Below are 21,622 nucleotides of genomic sequence, written 5' to 3'. Positions count from 1 at the left end.
TATTACATGATGCTTGCCTTTTCAATCAAGATACTTGTTTTGAGGAACTTTTTAAAATTTAAGTTTGTCCTAGTGTTTAGGAATGCGGTTTTCTCAAAAATTGAATTTGTTTTTGTTTAAAATTAAACTTTTTATATTTGTTAAAAATAATTTTAAAAAAATAAAAAAACATTATTTTAATATATTTTCAAATATCACAATATACCTCTCAACATGAACCCGTGATCAACTGATGGTACACTGCACTACACATTTAGACGGCGTTACTTCTAGGTGGGAATCACATGGAAGCATCTGCATCAATTTGTGAATCCCAATATCTTTTTCTTATATCGGACGGCCTACAACAGAGAAGTCATGCTAGTTATCTATGTCTAACATTTAGAGGATACTTTATGAATTCAACCATCAGCAAAATCTCACGGTACAAGTAATCATGCTTTTCATTCTCACATAATTCTGAGTTGAGTTGAATGGGTCCAATGCTCTTGCAATACACCGTTGAGTTACTAGTAAAGCTCCATCCCCACTTTTTTTTTTTATTACAGTGACAATAGTGGCTTCAAACGAGAAGATTGTAAAAGACACCAGCCCTTTTTTTCCCAGGAGACTGCAGAGCACGATATACCATCTAATATAGGACACAGACTTGCTGCACAGTAATAGTACTGCAACAGGAGACAAACTGCGCCCTCATGACCTTCCAAAAAATTAACTGCATAACAGATGGAAAAAGGTATTAGAGCTTAGTCAAGTCTCTACACTGCTAAGATACAGAAGAAACAGGAGCAGAAAAGATGTATTTTTAGGTGGCTTTGGACATGCAAGTAAAACGAAATTCACGTTATACAGCTATGAGATGGAACTGTGACAGGATATCAAATGCAACAAAGCGAGTCAGTGAACACAGAAACGAGCACTCACTTGATAAAACTAGTCATAGCTGACTGGGTATAAGAATCAATGCAGTTCTATTCACACGCATTCTGAGGAAAGACTACTTTGTTCCAATTGAAGAAATTTTTTCCTGACTAGAAGGCCGAATTGAATTTCCTGCTGCAGTGGTTGTTGACACAAATGTTCCAGGAGGGGTATTAGCCAATGTACCCATCGGTGTTGAAATTGGTGGCCTTTGGGTAGCCATGTTCATTGGTGGTCTCGGAAATGTGTTTGCAAAGTTCATTGCAATTCTGTTGGAAGGTAATGATTGTGGCATTGCTCTAGATGAAGGTGGTAAACCAAGTCGGGCTGCAATTATCTGAGCTCGTTCTTGGTAAAGTCTCTGCCTTGACCTGTCCAGTTGCTCCCTCACCCTCATTATTACACTATCCATTTCATTAAAGAAAGCCAGCTTGGTTTCCAACTTATGTAACTGCAACATATGGAACCATCCACAAGGTCACACTTCTATGGACAATGATAGAATACAGCATAGAAAGCCATCTGGGCTGTAGAAATACCTGCTTCTCAATCAATGAGGCAGCAAGTTCCCGAATTTGGTCCTCTTCCTGGTTTGCAAGAAGTTTTGCCTTCACTGCTGCTGCTGAGAGAGCTGAAACTGCAGCACGCTTCAGTTTATCAATGTTATTGTCATCTTTAATCACTTCACTATCAGGCTTCTCTTTCTTGCTGTCTTTTGGAACCTCATCTGCAAAGGGACAGAAAAATTAAGAACATACAATCATAATGGAAAAAATCTTCCAGCCAAAAAATCAAAATAACCATTGCACATCAGAAGCACCATGGTGTCAAAAATTCTCCCACCAAAATTTTGAATAGACCTCCTTTGATGCTTAATTCAAGTGCAGATGATGCAAGAGAATGATATACAAGTTTTAGCATGCACCCAGAATAATTTGCAAAATTCCTGAACTCATCCAGTTAAAGCTTTGAGAATACATCACTGTTTCTTTTTCTCTCTCTAACCATAACCACTGACAAACTCAGACTTTCTACGAACATTAAATGCCCACTGAACTCCATCCCAGTCATTTATTTTCAATCATATCCACGATCCCTTTCGAACATACATATTTCCTCCCCAAATCTAACACAAGCACGCACAGAGAGAGAGAAGGAGAGGGAGAGGGAGAGGGAGAGGACCTGCAGTGGCTCCACTTTCAACCTTTGGATCTGAGGGCTCGTTCACTTCTGAAGGCTGTGAAGATGACATGTCTACATCAGCTGTTGCCTCTGTAGTTTGAGACTGCTCTCCTGTTGCATTTGATTTCACTGGTTGCTGTGACCCATTGTTGTCTGCAGGCAGAGAATCAGACACCATGTCCACGTCCTTTGACACATCAACAGCTTGAGAGGGTTCATCAACTGACATTGATGCAAATGATTGAGAATGCCCATTCTTTTCTGGAGGCTTCAAATTAGACACCATATCCACATCCTTAGCCACCTCTGTAAGCTGAGAATGCTCTTCAGCTGAAGTTACTTCCAGTGGTTCCTTCCCTGAGCTTGGTGGACACCCTGACTTGGGCGGTATCTCGTCTGATTCCTTTACAACACTTGGTGTGTGGTCCTTAGGTAACTCTGAATTGCTAGATTCCTTTGATCTACCAGGTTCAACTTCCTCATGAGTAACCACCATCTCTCCTCCATTTACAACATCTACTTTATCTGGGAATTCACCTTTTGAAGAATCCAGAGGTTTCTTCTCTTCAGGAATGGAGTCTTCAACTTTCTTGTCACTGTAATCATCTGACAAATCTTTGTTGTCTATACCTGAGGTAGGGCTATTCCCTTTCTGGCTTTTTCCCTCCTGCTTGTCCTTTAGAGCATCCTGATCAGCCATTTCAGTAGCAACACTGCAAATCTCTTACTCGCATAAGACACAGACCCAGGAATTGCAAAGAAAATTAAGTTCCGGTAAAAGTTCACATACCAATCACTGCAAGATGGTTTCTTTCTCTCATCTGGTGGATCTTCCAGGAGAAAGCAATGCCTTGATGCCAGCTGCATGCCAGGAGAATTGCTAGACAAGGATTTCAAAGCACTGCAGGCTGAAGCAGTAGCGACATCAGGTCCCACCAATCTTGCCAGAAACGATGCCTATAGAAGAAAGGAACCCATCAGTTGAATGATATTAGCTGCATTTTTTAACATGCTAACACATACAATGCCATAAGCCTCAAGGTTAATCCTTTTTATACTTTTATCTGCAAATAAAAACTTTTTAAGTCAATGACATAGTTTTCTGCATGCTAACATTCAACTTACCACAGCCATGACAGGATTTCCAACTTCAGAAAATGAAAGTCGGTTTTCAGGAGTTGGGGAATAGCCAACAGCTTCAAATGCTTCTGTAAGAGCCCTGAGTGCAACATTTTCACCTATTTCCTCACCAGCCTTCACTCCACTGACATCTTCTGATTTTGAAGTTTCCTGACCATTAATCACATCACCTCCCTGACAAACTTTTACTCCACTCGTATCTTCTGGTTTTGAAGCTTCCATTGGCACAGTCAAGTGTTGATCCTCATCAGCACCTGTTTTACTCTCACTTGTATCATGGACATCTTTAGGGGCAGATGTGTCTTCAATGGTTGCATCAGCATCTGCTGTTTCTTTAGAAGTACCATCCATATCATTGGCGCAGTCAAAAAAGGCATCCTCAATTGGCATTTGAACAAAGTGCAATATACACTGAGCCTTCGTTTTTGTGGCAACATGTTCTGCAATCTCATTCCAGTTTTCTTTATAGAGTTCCAATGCTTCAAGAAGAAGTAGAGTCTCTTGATCTGTCCACTTTCCACCACTTACACCAGCAGCCTCAGCAGGCTCCATGAGAATAAAATCTGATGAGGACATGTTTGAGCCAAACTTTCTATTATTAAAGCAATCGGCACATAAATCATAATCTGCCTGTCCAATAGGAATAAAATTAGAAAGAATGCAATATATAAAAGAGTAAAAAATGGGAGAAACTAAAATTTGGCAAGCATCTGTAGCCCCATTTCATGTATCATATCACTGTTGTATATTCTGTAAAAAACTAACAATTGGCATGTGCTTCTATCCTCTTTTAGATCCAAGCTACTTACTAAAAGAGATTCTGTACTTCACAAACAATTGAATTCGAATGGTGCAGGATTAAGGGAGTGTTTAGGACAATGGTAGAGATTCAAAGTGTTTTTCGCTTGGAAATGTATTAAAATAATATTATTTTCTTTTAAAAAAAAATTATTTTTCACATTAGCATTGATAGCGCAAAAAAATAATTTAAGCAAACAAAACGTTTTAAAAAATTTGCAAAACTGCACACCCTCTAAAACCAACAAATTCTAGGGAAGAACCAACCTCCTTCTGGCAATGATAGCGCTTGCGCGAGCAATCAGCTGAACAAGAATTGCAGTGGTACTCAACAGATGGCCCCTCAAGCTTAGCCAACTCTTCAGCAATTGCCGACTCAGGAAACAATCTAGATGGTGTAGTTGGAGCTGTGAAGTTAGGTTTAGTAACAACAGGTGGACATGTTTGAATGGCTTCAAAGCGAAACAACTTTTCAAGTGACAAATCTTTCTTTGCTGCTCCATCACCATCAGCGTTTGTAACAGAATCTAATTGTAATGGATGGAAGTTAATTAATCCCCAATAGTCCAAGAACTCTAACACCTCCTGCCTCGCTTCTGAGTCTGAAACTTCAAGTTCTGATAAATCTTTCAATTCAATAAGAATGTTTGGATTTGCATGAAACTTCTTCATAATCCAATTACGTATATCTAAATAGGTGTCAGGTGTCCGGCTTTGGGACTTCCCATTAAAGAATGAAGGCAGTAAACGCTCCTCAAGCGAGTGAATTTGTGTCCATGAAAACCAACCTGTAATCCAAAAGGGAAGAAACCAAAAACTCATTTTCTATCTCGACTAAACAATTCGCTCACTTAATTTTCACAAGAATTTTAAAATTTCCACATAAACAAAACACTGAATTTCTCACATTCTCGATTCATAAACAACAGTACAAAAGGCACAAAACTTGACCTAAAAAACCCTGAAATTCAAGAATTCTCATAACTGCAGCTAATACATACACCAAAACCTCAAAATTTTCACATTTTCTCAGAAAACAGACTCAAATTAACAAAACTTTTCCCAGAAAACACACAGGAATTTAAACTTCCACCACTTACCACAATGACTAGGCACAACATGAGCATTAGAATCACGAGATCTAATAACCTCAAACTCTGCTTCAATTTCTGCTTGCAATTCCTCCACCCTACTCCTCCTCTCCTCCTCCACCACCGCAGCAGCATCCGGCACCGCCGCAACTACCTTCTGTTCGATCTTCACGCCTGCTGAAGGCGCCGAAGAAGCCAAGATGTAAGGGATTTGTCTCGCTCTAGTCAACGGACCGTTATGGATCGAGAGATTAGAAAATCCAGCTTTCTCGCGAGTGAGCCGTTTCGATGATAGAGGTGAGGAGAGCGAGTTTGAAAGTGAAGCTTTCCTTTTGTGCCCTCCAGCCCGGCGCCTTGAAGTTGCCGGTTCAAATGACGCCGGCGAGTCGGCAAAGCTCCCCGCCGGTTTCTCCTCCATTTGTGACTGATTTTGAGGGTTTTTTTTTTTTTTTTTTGAGTTAGTGAGTGAGGGAGATGTGCTCCATTTCTGTGGATTATTATTGGCAGAGTGGAATTTTTACTTCCAGATAGTGAAGCGTTTTTAATATTTTGAATAAAAAAACATGTTGATTACTGGTGTTTTGGTTTTTAGTCGATTCAGTCCTTTTACTTCTTTTTTAGTTAGTCTGGAACACTTGTTTTTTTTTTCTTCCGATTTGTGATGGATCAAGCCCCTTTATCCAACTCCTTCCTTCACCTTTAAGCTTCCATATTTATAAATATAAGTGAATGGAAGGAATTGGTCATTATTAAGTAATTAATTTAAATGAATAGGGTTTGATTTTATAAAATATATATTAGGGAGGCTCATCCTATGAATATCAATACTTAAAGGATCATGTAAGTATTTTCGAGATTACACTACAAAGTGTTTTTTAAAATTATTTTTTTATCTAAAAATATATTAAAATAAATTTTTTAATTTTTTATGTTTTGATATTAACATATTAAAATAATTTTTTTTTTAAATTAAAAATAGCAACTAACATTACCATGCAATACCTTCAGATTACCAGTGATGGATATTATTTTTTTTAATATTTTTTCTCTCTGTCTTTTTTCTCTCTCTCTCTCGCTCGAGAATACCCGGGAAATGAAATCCTTTATTATCCTTTGCATGTGCATCCTTTTTACCCGCGTGAAAAATTCATGGTCAATCGCTAGTCAAATTATATATTAATTAAAACGAAATCTTATTTATAAATAATGCTAGAGACATACCCTTTATACAAACATTATGTATTGAAAAAATAAATTAACTAAAAGAAGTTGAGAAGAGAAGCTCTTTGATTATTAAAATGTGTAGTTGAATGTGTTAGATTTTAAATTTGCTCCTTAGAAGTCACTAGTTCGAATCTCGCAAATTTTAGAGTCATTGAAAGTTTATATGGTTGTTAACTTCACGGCCCATGTGATTAGTCGAGATACGTGCAAGTTGGTCTGGACACCCATGTTAATTAAAAAAAATCCATTTTCCCCTGCTTATATTATCTTTATTTTTAAAATAGAAAAAAAATATCTTAAAAAAATAATTGATTAAGTAGATAAGAAAATAAAACTTCTTTGTATAATCCATCAGCTCCTTATGATAATGATTATAATTATCAATTTGAATTTGAACTCTTTGAAGTTCTATATATATACGATTTTTGTGTGGTTCGCATTTTGCTAAGATAGAGCTATAGATAAAAAAAGATGAATGAAAGCATGGTCCGGAATAATTTATTATTATTATTATTAATACGGGTGTTTGAATTAGCTTGCGCGTACCTCAACTAATTCCACGGGTTTTGAAGTTAACAACCATATAAGTTTTCAGTGACCATCATATTAGCAACCACATAACTCGAACTTGAGATTACAAGGAAAACAAATATTTTAGTCTCAAACTCTTACCACTAGACCACTTATTAAATTACTATAGTCCAGAATAATTGATTGGTCGTATTGGAGACCATAATAAAGTTTTAAGCCTCCAACTATATATGATGACATTAAAAAGCACATGATGTTGTTGTCAATAAATATGGTTTTTTTGTTTTTATTTTCTTGTATATTAGGGCTTATAGCCTTAAATTAAATTAACCAAACAAAAAATAAAATCAATTAGTTCATAACACAATACTAAATAAAGACCCTCAGGTGGGTTGTTAATAATCCAATTCTCCTAAACAACGGTTTTCTTGTATGACTGATATGCTATAACATTTTTTTCTTAGAATTGCTATAACATTTTTTTCTTAGAATTTGAATCTTCCAGTTCCTGTTTAAAAGATCTTTTGCTATAAATCTTGAAAGATATATTTTTTTTTTAAGTTTAACGTTGGTGTCCGATCCAGCTTGCGCGCACCTCGACTAATTCCACGGGCCCTGAAGTTAACGACCATGTAAGCCTCCAGTGGCCATCATATAAACAACCACAGGGCTCGAACCTGAGACCACAGAGGGAGCAAACCTCTTGGTCTCAAGTTCTTACCACTGGGCCACTACCTAGATGGTTTCTTGAAAGATAATTTAACTAGTTAGATCTTAAATTTATTTTTTAATAGTTATAAATTCGAGTTCTTTTAGAACTACTAGAAATTTATATAATTATTAATTTTATAACCTTTAAAATTAATTAACATACACACACAAGCCTATAGCTAAGCTCGTATCAAATTGCAAACCCTCTAATAATCCACGAGCCCAAATTATCCCGAATAAGCCTCCCTGTTCATGTGTATCTAGGATTTCCTTTACTACATCCATCTACATTTAGCTCTGTTTGTTTCATTATGTTGTGAGCATCTCCATCCTTAGCATCTATGATTTCCTTGACCAACCTTCTATCATCTCCTATCAAATTCCTTCGTCGCGTTGCTGCCTCCTAAAAAATGCATTTCTTTGTTTCCATAGCAGTCACATGGACACCTCAAAAACTAGGCTAAAAAACTAGACGTGAGCAAAAAAACCGGTTTTTTTCTTAAAAAATTGAACCGAAACCGGTCAGTTTGACCCGGTTTTGGTTTTTTTTTTAAAAAAATTTTAATTTAATTATTTTTTTTATAAAAATCAAATCAAACCGAAAATAATCATCCCTATTAAAAATTATAGCCCATTGCCACCCTTCCCTCGTAACTTTTTCTCTCGATAGATTACTAAACATCCATGGCTATAGGTCCAAAGAGAAAAAATCACGATCCATGGCCTCGACGTGTCTGATGATTGGAATTTTAATTAATTAATTAAAAAACAAATCACTGAAAATTTTCAATATATCATAAAAACATGTATAAAATCAGGGTTGTTATAATAAATGCGTATTTGACTGATGGGTTTGTATTCATTTTAATATTACTTTTAGTTTTGGATCGTTAATTACTTTTATTGGTTTAAAGGCCCTATTTATTCTTACCTCTACTAGGCTTCGGTTAATAAACCTGATTTTTTTCTTATAAAAACAAAAGAAAATGGTGCAGTCATGATTTAAACTCAATTTACTATAAAAGGAAAACCAGTTTCTTTCTAAAAAATTACGTTTCAAACTTAATATTTTAATGGATTTTATAATAAAAAACAAAATTTAATATGTTATCAAACACTTTATTATATTTTTTGCACTGTAAACATAAAAGCTGCAAGTAAATAAACACAAACTTACGATACTATAAAAGAAAAAACAGTTTTGTAAGGTTCTCAATTCTGTTATTGTATTTTGTTTTTTTATTGAAATAATAAATTTTAATTTTTGAAATTTTCAATATTCCATTTTGAAATTATATACTATATATAACTCAAAATATTAATTCAATATATATAATTTTAATTTAAATATAAAAATAAATTAACTTTAAATCATGGAATGCAAATACAATTTCAAGCATTTAAAAATAATTTTAAATATTTCAAAATAGTAAAGACTCAAGACTAAAAAGAACTAATTAACTTAAAATATTCAACACAAAAAATATTAGAATATTAAGAAAATAAAAGGTTTAATTAAAAAAAGAGTATAAATTAAACATCAGTGTTGGTATTACTGTTCTTAATGACATGTGATAATCACTACTTTTTCTATCATTTTCGTTTGTGTATTTTTGTTTCATGATAAAAAGCTGAAAGCAGATAATATTGCTGCTGCTGCTGATGATGATGATATTGATGATATTGATAATATTGACACTAAGGATTCTGATACGGTGGTCAGGCAAAATACAATCCAGTACAATTATATAGGATTTTGAAATTGTTTATGAAAAAAATTAATTTTTTTTATTTTAAATTAATATTTTTTTAGTATATTTAGATTATTTTAAAGCGTTAATTTTAAAAATAATTTTTTAAAAATAAAAAATTATTATTTTAATATATTTTTAAATGAAAAGCACTTTGAAAAATAATCGTAACCAGACTCTCAAACAGACACCACTAGTTCAATGTAAAAATCCTTTCACATGTATAGCTTAATGATTAGATATATTTTGAAACAGATTTATTATTTTCTTGAATTTTAGTTATTAGCTTTTTTTTACCTGTTTTGAGTATTTTTAAAGTTTTGATGGACAAATAAAATATCAATAAGGTATTATGTTGGTTATGGGTGATTTTAAAAATTTATTTTATATTATTTAAGATTATTTTAAATGTATAAATAAACCTACAACGTAAAACATGATTAATTAATATGTTTTTCAGGATGTTTTTTTTTGTTAATATCCTTGTAAGTTGGATATAGAGTTGAACTAGTTATTGACCCATGATTTGCCGTTGCTTGGATAGTTTTTATGGTAAAAAAATAATTGTGCAAGTTTTTCAAAAATAATTTTTACAACAAAAAATTATAATTATAAATAAAAAATTTTATACATACATTTAATTAAATAAATTAAGAACCATTTATGATAATAAATGCAAAAAAAGTGTTCACGCGTCTATTTAACTTGTCTAACAGTAGGTCGAATAATTTTTTTTAACGCAAATAAATTAATGTGTAGGTATTATTAACATATTTTTTGATAACAAGTAAAAAATATAACTGTAAATCAAAAAATTAATACTTATATATAATAAATATAATGAAAAACATATGTTTTAATAAAAACAAGTAATATCTTAATCTCATTTTGAACATAACAGGAAAATATAATAATGTTGCAATTGCTACGTTGAAACACCATTTTCTTGGTTTATATATTATTATTGACATGCATTTTTTTTACTTAAAAAATATTTTTTTATTTGGCATGTTGAATTAAATATTTTAAGACAATATATTTAACATATATTAAAAAAAAAGTCTATTCATTACATATTATGGTTTTTGAAATACAATGTATTTTTATCGAATCAAATATTAGCCTGTGCTTTTATGAATATTTGTGGATTGTTTTCAAATCATAGTGGCCTCCAAGTAATAATATTTAATCAAGTTCAGGCTTGCTTGCTAAACAAAATCTTCCTAGTTTTTTTTTTATAAATAAAATCATGATACTTTCTATTATTTAATAAAAACACGAATCTCCACCTCATACCTTTAAGGCTGAATCTAAAACCTTTGAAGAGAAATCCCTGATCCCAATCTCTACATTCTTCTAGCCGATATACTAAAACTCCTCTTCAGATTGCTATTACTTTTATTCTCTAAAAACCCTAAAATTTTGGTGATCGTACATGATCAGGGCTAAAGATATGCTCTTTTACCTTGATTATTTTTATGTAAAGTAATTTTTTTATAATTTTTCGTTATTAAAAAAAAGTTGATTAACAAAAAATACTTTCCAATTAAAAAAATTTGGTTTGGTTTCTAGGAAAGTGTTTTTCTTTTATTTTAAACGGAAAACACTTTCTAGAAGTTGCGAAAAAAATTAAAAATGACTTGTTATTTACTGATTATATCAAATTTGATATTTAAACTTTTGATTATGATATATTTTGTTTTAATTTTTTTCTTTAATTTCATACATTAGAATTTGACTTAATTTGATTTTTATATCAACTTTGGTTCTTATTTTTATGATTATTATTTGTTTTTCTCTAATTATTTTTTAATTGAAATTTTTTATCTATTAGTTTTGGTTCTTATTTTTTTTATGTTATTTTTTTATTTGAAATAATTTATGAAATTGTAATTTTTTTAATTTCATCATTTTTCAACTTTTTTATCTATTAGATTTGATCTTCGTTATTTTGATTATTATTTATTTTATTTGAGATAATTTATGAAATTAGATTTTTTTTTTCAATTTCATTCGCATTCAAATTTTTAATTTGTAAGATTTGTTCATTGTTATTTTAATAAACTTGAAAAAAAATAAAACATTAATAAGTTATTTTCCAGCATATTTTTAATGATATAGTCAAACACTGAAAAATATTTTCTAACTTATTTTTTATGATACTATCAAACATTATAAAATGATTTATTTTTTTAAAATTTATAAAAAATCATTTTCTAAAAAGAAATTTATTTCCGGGCCTTAATTTCTAAACCCAGAACATATTTTGGGAATCAACAAGAAGCCCGTAAGCTATGGTGACCGTGCATGGCGAGGGACCTGAAGATTTTAGCGAACATCAATTTCTGGCAAGCTGATGTTTCTGGTGCTATTTTCTGCAGAAGCTAGGATTTGCTGCTTCTTTATCCACTGTAAGAGAAAAAATCAACCACTCGCATGGCTAAAGATTTCTGATAGAAAAAAAAGAAGAGGATTTTTAGATCCGAGCAATCAAGAACACAGCTTTTAACTTTTAGTTACTGACCTGACAACATTCTTGACAAAAATGTATTTAATTGATCATTTCTTAAGAGATATGATCGTCTCTTTTTATTGAAGTTAAGGTTTCTGAACCCCCTTCATATAGCTACCGACTTGCGCCTAATTTTATGAGCACATCTTTAATTTAATAACATAGCCACACTTGTACACACTAATTAACCAGTTAAAAGCACAGCACTCCTTGATGCTCTACAAACACAAGTGACAAGTCTTGATCACAAGTTTTCTCTCCTCATGGCGCATATGCCTTGTCTTCCTCGTGATCCCGAGCATTCGTAGGATTCGTTTCTTTCAGCTCGTCCTTCCCGTCATGACTGTGATATATGATGGCGCTGTGCCTCGTATCGAAATCCTTGACAAAATGGTTCAGTTTGCCAGCACCGGCAGGATCTTGAACGAAAAGGTCCTTGATTGCTTCCGGCATAGGCTGATCCTTCGTCATGCTCTTCCAGTAATATTCCCTCGGCTCCTTTCTTGCATCCCTGAGCTCAACAAACTAAGTCCAAACAGGTGAAGAGTATGTTAGCTAGGGCGTAAACTAGATGGAAAACAAAACAAGCAACAACAACCCAATCAACAACTCTAGATCTTCTTTAACTAGATATATGTTAGCTAGAGCGGACCGATTCATGAATCCAAGAGGGAAAAAACAAAAGAATTAGAAGGATCTTTTGTAAAAATCAAATTGAGGGTATCAGAAAGAAAGAAAAAATAGCATGACTTGTCTGGAATCTGAGGGTTTCACATGGTTATGAAATGCTTACCGAGAGAAAAGAGACGAGAACAAGAACAGCCAAGAAAGACTTCATGTCTAGTATTCTACACCTTGATCTTGATACTCGTACTTTGTATGGTAGCTAGGCTTCTCCGTCCCTGGCTGATCTCTGCCATTTATAACAAAATATAAGGGTAGGAAAGTGATTATCAAATTTCTTTTGCCCTATTATTGAAAAAAATAAAAATATTTGCGTAATAAAATACAGATGAGGGGGTGATTTCATGGTCAGTGGGGTGGCAAAACCGAAAAAAGCACACTAGGAGCTTGGAACAGAAGGGAATCCAATATGGATGGTGATACAATTTTTAATTATTTCCAGAGTTACTGTTCATCATTCACCACAGTGCCTATGTGTTGAAAATGTGAAACACGACTGACCTTATCAAACGAAAATACCTAAAAAAATATTTTAAATTTCCACTCTTCTTTTGGTGACAGGCGACAGCCAGAGGTTTTGCTTACCTCCATTGAAATGATGAGTGCTTTTATGATGGAGATAATGCCAATAATACTTACTAATTACTAGGGTAGGTTAATATATTACCGTAACAATATCAACATTTTACACTTATTAAATACAAGAATAAAATCTACACGCAATTCTAATAATATTAAAGATCTACACTAAAGGTGATGTCAGTCCAAGTTAAAGGTATAGTTTTGAATTTCATTACTAAGAGTGCTTCTAAAAAAATATTTTTACGGTGTTCAAATTATTTTTAAGGTGATATATGTTCAATTCTAATAGTATTTTTTATTAATGCTATCAGAAACTAAATAGTTTTAATATTTTTTTTTTCTGAAAACAATAAAATTCATAAGTTATAAATACCATCTGAACCATCTAGGTAAAAAGTTCACAACTTTTTTTACTCTAAAAATTCATATATTTAAAGAGCATTAATCACAAAAACAAAACAAACACTATTGTTTTTGAAATTTAATGTTATTTCTTTTATTTATTGCCTTTTCCATTTAAATTTACCGACTTTATCATCGGATGGTCTTTTAAATCTTATTGATAATGACTATTTTTGCTTGTACTAAGACTTCTACTGTTAGTTTTGTATTTCCGGGGCTTGATAAGAAAATTAAGGACATGAATATTTAATTAACCATTATCCAAATACCAAATAACCTATTCATTGAACATACTAGATTTTAAGACATCATTAATTGGTGTCGTTTGTGGGAAACCTTTCAAAAGACTATTATTAATTATCCTTCTAGTTTAATGATATTTATACTCATCATTAATGATAGAGAATCAAGACACCCCTAAAATATGATGTGTAAAAGATCTCCCTGTCATTATAAACACTCACGCACAACCAACACTTCATCAACTTATTAATATAGACAAAAGAAAATACACCTCTACAAGTCTCAGTTCCACCTCTGGGTGAATGAAAGCCGAGAAATAGCAAAGAGATCTAACCTATAGGGTATGGATAACTAAGATCGTAAGACAAGACACTCCTTTTAAAAGTTTACCCTTGAAGGGTATTTCTTTTTGAAATTTCATTTTAGAAAAGTTTTGGAATAATCCAATGTAGATCCTAGTATTTGGAATTTGAAAAGGATAGGTCGCCTATGAAAATAGACTAATTTGTTTTTTTAAAAAATTAAAATGGGTAGGTCGCCCATGAAAATAGACCAATTTTAGAGAAGAATGAATGTTTGCTAAAAAATGAATGCTTGCTAAAATTATTTTTGGAATTTAAAAATGGTAAGCCACCCGTGAAAATAGACCAACACTTTTGAATTTTAAAATTGATAGGTAGCCCTGTGAAAATTGATCAATTTTAGGGAAGCATAGACGCTTATTGAAATTCTTTTTGGAATTTGAAAAGGGCAGGTCGCCTGTGAAAATATGTCAATTTTTAAATTTAAAAATGAACAGTTCCCCTATGAAAATAGACCAATTTCAGGGCAATATAGATGTGTTTTGAATTTTTTTTGGGAATTTAAAAAAAGATAGATCGCCTATAAGAATAAACCAAAACTTGAAGGATAGGTCACTCGCGATAATGAGATATACACTTTTTCTTTACAAACTCACTATGCAAAACCTTGATAAGATTTTGCTTTGTAAGCATTGTAATGAGAAAGCATTTGTTGTTACCTATTTTTTATCCTACAGAAAAAATCAAGAAAAGAAATAGAAAAATAAAATCCAAAAATACAAGAGGATATACATGAACCCAATTTTGATTGATAAAAGACTCATTTGGTGAAAATATTTTTATTTAGGGTAAAAAAATTACAAATTTGGATAGGTAAGGACTCAATGAAAATTTTGAAAGGCTTAATTATTTTTATTGAGGACTTGGTTACAAGAAAAATTAATATTTGAAGTCAATTCAGACTTTAATTGGAAGAAATTAAAGTCTGGAGGTCGATTTGCAATTTTAAAGAGTTAATTTGGTCAAATCAAGGGATTAATTGTATAAATATTGAAGTTTGACGGGCAATTAGGGAGTTGATTGAAGAAATCCAAAACCAATTATCAAACTAAAAAAGCCAAGTGATGTATGGGCTGAAATTGATCAAATCAGGGGCCAAATTGAAAAAAATTAAATGTTTGATGGTCAACTAAGGATTCAAGTGCACAAATCAGAAACTAAGGACTAGGCTGAAAATGATGCTAAACTTTGGGTCTGATGATTGAGTTTGACAAGGTTGAAATTGCATGAAATTAAAGTTTGTGAGACAATTACGGGTGCAATTAAAAGCAATTAAAAGAATAAGGACTAAAATAAAATATGTTAGATCCTAAATTAAAAACCCTAATTTCTAGGGTTTAACCTACACGATGCGTTGTTCAACCATTAATTAGCTTCTTCTTTGACAATTTTGATTAATCAAGGATACATTTTCAAACGAATAAATATGTTGTTTCTATCCACCTCTAAGGCTGTAACCACCACTATTCAACTTAGAAACACACCCTCTATAAAGATCGACTACTCCTATTAAATGTTTATATCTCATTCTTTTCAACGAACTCAACAATATCTTGTCCCTGATCAACCATCACTGTATTTTTAGATTTTAAGCTAACGAGTTTGACACTTTCAAACTAATAAATATAGAGCTACAAACCTTCAAATTGAGTAATGTTGGATCTGAATGAAAGGAGTACACCTCCTATACAAAGTTCAGGTGGTCTTTAATGACGATGACATCAAATTTGCCCCGACGAAGTCTCGAAAGTGGCCAACTTAGTCAACCTTGACTAAGATACTTATTTGTGTAAAACCACCTAGCTTTTTTGTGTATTCATGCTTAAAAAATCCCAGAGGGTTCTTATCAAGGACTATAAATATTTCATCTAAGATTAGCAGGTGAGAAATGCATGCCTTTATCTTTAAGAAAGAGAAAACCACATAGGCAAAACCACCATCCCCAAAAACCATTGAAAGACAAAGGTTCCAGTTTTTAACATTTGTCTAGAGCTCTCTCATTTTGATCAAAGGGATGATATTTGATCACTTTATGTGGGAATCCATCAAAAACCTTAGAAAAAAATCTAATAAATACCCCACCGAAAATTCAAGAAAAAAAAAGAAGAAAAGAGAAAAAACATGAGGATATACTCTGTAAAAAGACTTAGTGTAAAGGTTCAAAGACCTAACACATAATGTCTTATAAGATTTGAAAATAATAGAAAATGAAGCGGAAAGAATGAAGGAAGGAAAAGAGAAGGGAAGTAGCAACCTATAACCAACAATTTTAGAGAATGTAAACCATATGAAAACTCAATGGTAGAGTCCATGTGGTCTACCTATTTATGCTTTTTCAATATTTAATGATGTTTTTGAATCTTTTCAACATTATTTTATGTTTTAGCATATATGTGGATTAATGAATGAAAATGTTATTTTTAGTAATTAATCATGTTTTAAAGTTGTTATTAATGTTTGTTGGATGTTTAGATGTTGTTTTTGCTGAAATGAAATGATTTTTAGAATCTGTCAAATATGGTAGTAGGTTTGTGATGATTTTTATAGGTTGCTAATATATGTTCTTGGTTTCTAAGTTCGGTTTTGTTCCCTAGTGTTTAAAGAGTCAGTTTTGAATTGATATGTGATGTTTTTAGTTGGCTATCATTGGAGCAGCAGTTTTGGAAGGAAAAATCTAATGAGTGATTTTAATGACTTGTTTTTATTGTTTGTTTTGAGTCAAACATGCTCGTTTTTTATAATGTGGTAAGGACAAAAAACTAGAAGTTTAAAGGCCTATAAGGTCAATTTTTAGGTTTAGCAGTAGCTTAGGTATTTCTGGGCAACCTGGGTTCATGTTCTTTATGTTTATCCGAATAATATCGTCTCAAGTGCTAGTTTTAGGTTACAGTTTTATTTGATTTTGGTTTCTGCAAGTTTGCATGTCATCATTAGTTAATAATCTAGAGTTTTCATACATTAATAACATGTTTTTGTAGGTTTTAATCCTAGGGTTTTCATTTTAAACTGAAACTCATTTTGACGAAAATTGTGATGTTCAAGTGATAATCAAAGCGAATCGATACTTGATTCTTGATCTATGCTTGATTGTGAACAAAACCATGACTTCTATTGCTTGAAATCTGGTCTGGTTTGATGTTTATATTGCTGGGTTTGGGTTTGAATGTTCTTCCTATTCTTCGTTTCCCTTGGTATTTGATCTATTTTTGTCAAAAAAATTTATGATTTTTTTGTTTTTTTTTTATGATTTTTTTCAGTTAAATCTCTGTTTTGGTTTAGTTTTGGGTTAAACTTTGGTTTTTGGTTCGGTTTATGGTTGAACCAATGTTTTCGGGTTGACCCGGACAGGTCAAAATCAGGTCAGATTTTTAAGGCCCTGTTTGGTTTGCTAATGTTTTTGTTAAAGGAATTTTGGCTTAAGGATGTGTTTGGCAAACACGTCCTTAGACCTGTTTTGAAGAAAAATATGGTTTTGCCAAACATGACCTTAAAAGTTTTTGAATAATTTCGTTTATAAATCAAAAAATGATTTTTGCTTATTACATACAACACAATCCTTGCAAATATTGCATTTTATTTATAAAAAAAAGAAAGAAAATGGTTTTTAGCATGGTTTTATAAAATACTTGCGTTGATTTTTTTTTTGTATTTTTTTGGAATTTACAATAAGTTTGTAAAATTCCTCAATGATTTGATCAATATTTCAATAACCCTATAAATTTCAATTCATGAAAGTTAATTGTCAATATTCTGATATAAATGTTGGATTTACAAATAGGCTGGTATTTAAATACCAGGAGTTGACTAGAAAAGTTTTAGAATTATTTTAGATATTCATCAATTTTAATTGGAAGTATTTTTCACTGCAAAATCCGAGTTGTGGAAAACCCTTTCACGTTTTATGATATGTGGACCTTGTCGGGGTACCTACGTGAACTCTTTCCATTAGAATTTATCTAGGCATACTAGCCCATAATATAATAAATTTGAAATGCTAGATTTATTCATAAGAATTAATCTTTTTTCTAAGCCGTATACTGATCACCGGTTAAGAATCCATCAAAACCTCTAAACTACATCTAAACCACACAATGCAGCTTATCTTAGGTAAGGTGTGATAGTGGTGCTAATACCTTCCTTAACCAAAACTAGTGTCTTACCCTTGGAATTTCTGACAAGATAAGTACATTTAAGTCTAATGAACATATACCAAACAACTAGGTGGCAACGCCTTGCCCTCCGCCAACACCATGCCACACGCGTCAGGTGCGACAAAATGACAACTCCATTGGAGACTTTCTGTTTTGACAGTATTGGACTAGACTTTATGTGTTTTATATGGTTTATTTGATTTGATGCATTTAAATTTTCACATTTGGCGTACTTATTTACGCTTTAACATGTTTTATCCTTTTCATGCATGTATATTGAATATGGATAAATGTATTTATGCATCACTAGTTTATTTGTGATATATCGTTTTGGAATGCACATATATGGAAACTTCAGGTTAGGTGGGGGAGTAACGACTTATCCTATGACTTTTAGTAAGGGTTTTAAGTTTGTAAAACCATTCAACTCTTTATTAAGTGCTTGGACTGGTAATGATTAATATAAGTGCCATCTCATTACCTTTTGATTCCCCTATATTGCACTATGAGGGTGATCACGAGGACAATAAGAGACCCATTTTTTAGAGACCAAGTAGTAAACCTATCCCCTATCTCATATGAAAGGATTAGAACATTTTTTTAGGGTGTATTTTTTTTACACATGTTTTGCATCAAGGCAAGCCCTTCATGTAACATCTTGAGTTCAGTACTTGTAAGTGACATAAAGGTCGTCATTTAGGAATTTTTTCCTGTAAATTTTGGTAAGAATCAAAATTCTTGTTCATCATACAAGAGTAACAACCATATGTTACCCTTTGAAGGATGAGTTCATCAATCAAAGTTTAAGTAAGAGGACTTCCCTTTGAAAGTATCTTTCATGAGCCCCTTTAGCCTGTTTGAGAAGTTAAAGAACTAAAGGATATAAGGGCCTCCCGTCAACACTACTGATCAAGGTGTAGTATTACCAGAATTCTCTTTAAGGACCTTGAAAAATTTGTCAAAAACAACCAAAATAATCCACTTACCGTGTGGTGCTGACCAGGGTTTAAATTATAGTATCTAAGCGCATCTCTTACAAATTCTTATAAGAGGAACGAGTATCTAAATTTATACATGCACATAGAGGAAGTAATGATAAATTGACCATCTTTATGCTTGCTGGTGACCTGCGAGATACAATCACCAAACGCTGGTAACCTGACCAAGTAATCCCCTGGTTGTTTAAGATTGGCCTTGTTTACTTGGTTGTCGGACACTGTGCTCTAGGTCTTATCTATAGGTGTATTGGGTAATCTCAATTGTCTCCTAAAGTTTAAAACATAATGAGGGGCATTCTCATCCCTTTTTCTAGTAGAAGAAGGTTGAACAACGCCTTTTTCAGATTTAAGGCCTATTATAATGGTCGTAGATCCTTGACAAGTGATTTTAATTTTAGGTCTGAAACTAAAATATCTTTAGGAGACATAGTTTTCTTTTCTTTTTTAGAAGCCATTCTTAAAATTTTTAAGAAGTCTTTCGATAAAAAAAGAAGATGAAGATTTATGTGTTTACCTAAGTGAATGACTTCTCTATGAAGAGATTTGCTTTTGTATGATTTTGTATTAGACTCCCAGTTCAGAGAAAGTAAAGGAAAATTTTGGCAAAAGTAAAAAAATGAAACTAGGGGAAAAGGATGGTTTATATAAATCATCACCTTTTCTTCTTATCAACAAAATGAAAAGCACGTGGTGTGGCATCATAAACCTTAGAAAGCCTAATCATTTTAGCATATTAATTACACGCAACTGAATGGTCTTAAAAAAAAAAACCTTTTCGTTTCCCTCATGACATCCTTTTAGATCAATCTGGGGAGACGCTTTTTACCTAGGGAGGACAAGGCAGTTTGACCAATTGTCTCTTAAAAAGTCTTTTAAGTCTTTACACTTAACATGCATAACGACTTAAGGGGGCAACTGATGAGTCAATATTGTTTTTACTCAATAATTTTATGCTTTGAAAGAGTCCAAATCGATAGATAGGGTATTAGCCTAATCAAACATGAGTCTGCAAAGATGTCAGATCTAACTTACTTGGGTTCAACCATAAGTTGAGCCCAAGTTATTGTGGGTTTGGTGCGTTGCTAGATCCAATATACTTGGATTTAGCCATGAGCCGAACCCAAGTCATCATGGGTTTGAAGAGGTGTTAAACCCAAAATACTTGGGTTTAGCTATAAGCTGAGCCCAAGTCATAGTGAGTCTATCGAGATGCCAGATTCAAGATACTATGGGTTCAACCATGAGTAGAGCCCAAGTCACCGAGGGTTTGATGAGATGTCATACCTAATATACTTGGATTCAACCATGAGCTGAGCTTAAGTCATCACGAGTTTGGTGAGATGCTAGACCCAATAGACTCAGGTTTAGCCATAAACTAAGTCCAAGTCATCACGGGTTCGACGAGATTCCATACCTAATATACTTGAGTTTAGCTATGAGCCAAGCTCAAGTCATCGCTGGTTCGATGAGATTCTAGACCCAACATACTCGAGTTCAGTAGGAGCTAAGCCCAAGTCACCGTAGGTCTGGTGAGATGCCAGACCCAACATACTCGAGTTCAACCACAAGTTAAGCTCAAGTCACCACGAGTTTGACAATATACTAAACCTAACATACTCGGGTTCAACCATGAACTAAGCCCAAGTCATCACGGGTCTAGCAAGATGTCAGACATAGTATACTCGGGTTCAACCATGAGCTGAACTCAAGTCACCGTGGGTCTGGCGAGATGACAGACCTAACATACTCGGGTTCATGAATGAGAGTTCAAGTCACCGTGGGCCCGACGAGATGTCAAGCCCAACATACTTGGGTTCAGCCATGAGCTAAGCCCAAGTCATCGTGGGTATAGAGAGATGTCATACAAATTATAGTTGGGTTCATCCATGATATGACCCCAAGTCATCGTGGATCCGGTAAGACATTGTACCCATTTCCCCTAGGTTTGGATCTACGCCAGATCCAATTGGACTTAGAAATCCATGCTAGAACTATATAATTTTATCGTTATGAATTGTTCATGTATAAAGTAATTATAGCCCTACATCTATAGATATATAAAAGGTCTCTCAAGGGGCCTATCACATTTTCAATCTCATTAATTAATGATGTGTAAGAGATAAGTATCCCTTATTAATGATATGTAATAGATATTTATCCCTTATTAATATCATCAGAAGTTATGAACTTCTTAGTCTTTTATTTTTCTAAAGATGACAAGGTTCAAGGGTTATAAATACCCCTTCAACTATTGAGTTATGAGGTTCATAACTTTTCATACTCTAAAAGCTCATATATTTCAAGAGTATTAATCACAAAAAAAAAAACAAGAACAAACA

General features: G+C 32.9%; 2 protein-coding genes across 2 annotated transcripts; both read right to left on the bottom strand.

The window, feature by feature from the left end:
• Positions 1-425: 425 nt before the first annotated feature.
• Positions 426-5,644, bottom strand: LOC7469985 (SWI/SNF complex subunit SWI3D). The gene is made up of 8 exons (XM_002305387.3): positions 5,142-5,644; positions 4,309-4,829; positions 3,229-3,873; positions 2,894-3,060; positions 2,104-2,816; positions 1,461-1,648; positions 925-1,372; positions 426-715 (listed from the first exon to the last, which is right to left on the bottom strand). Exons 1-7 carry the CDS (start codon positions 5,548-5,550, stop codon positions 998-1,000), a joined length of 3,018 nt encoding a protein of 1,005 aa, XP_002305423.1. The 5' UTR covers positions 5,551-5,644; the 3' UTR covers positions 426-715; positions 925-997.
• A 6,253-nt stretch (positions 5,645-11,897) lies between these two features.
• LOC7461210 (uncharacterized) lies at positions 11,898-12,793 on the bottom strand. Its single transcript, XM_002305386.4, has 2 exons — positions 12,655-12,793; positions 11,898-12,386 (listed from the first exon to the last, which is right to left on the bottom strand). The coding sequence occupies exons 1-2, from the start codon at positions 12,697-12,699 to the stop codon at positions 12,123-12,125; spliced, it is 309 nt and encodes a 102-aa protein (XP_002305422.1). The 5' UTR covers positions 12,700-12,793; the 3' UTR covers positions 11,898-12,122.
• Between the last annotated feature and the right edge of the window lie 8,829 nt (positions 12,794-21,622).

Source organism: Populus trichocarpa, chromosome 4 (genome assembly GCF_000002775.5).
Source record: "Populus trichocarpa isolate Nisqually-1 chromosome 4, P.trichocarpa_v4.1, whole genome shotgun sequence".
Taxonomy (NCBI): Eukaryota; Viridiplantae; Streptophyta; class Magnoliopsida; order Malpighiales; family Salicaceae; genus Populus; species Populus trichocarpa.
This window is presented reverse-complemented; position numbering and strand designations above follow the sequence as displayed.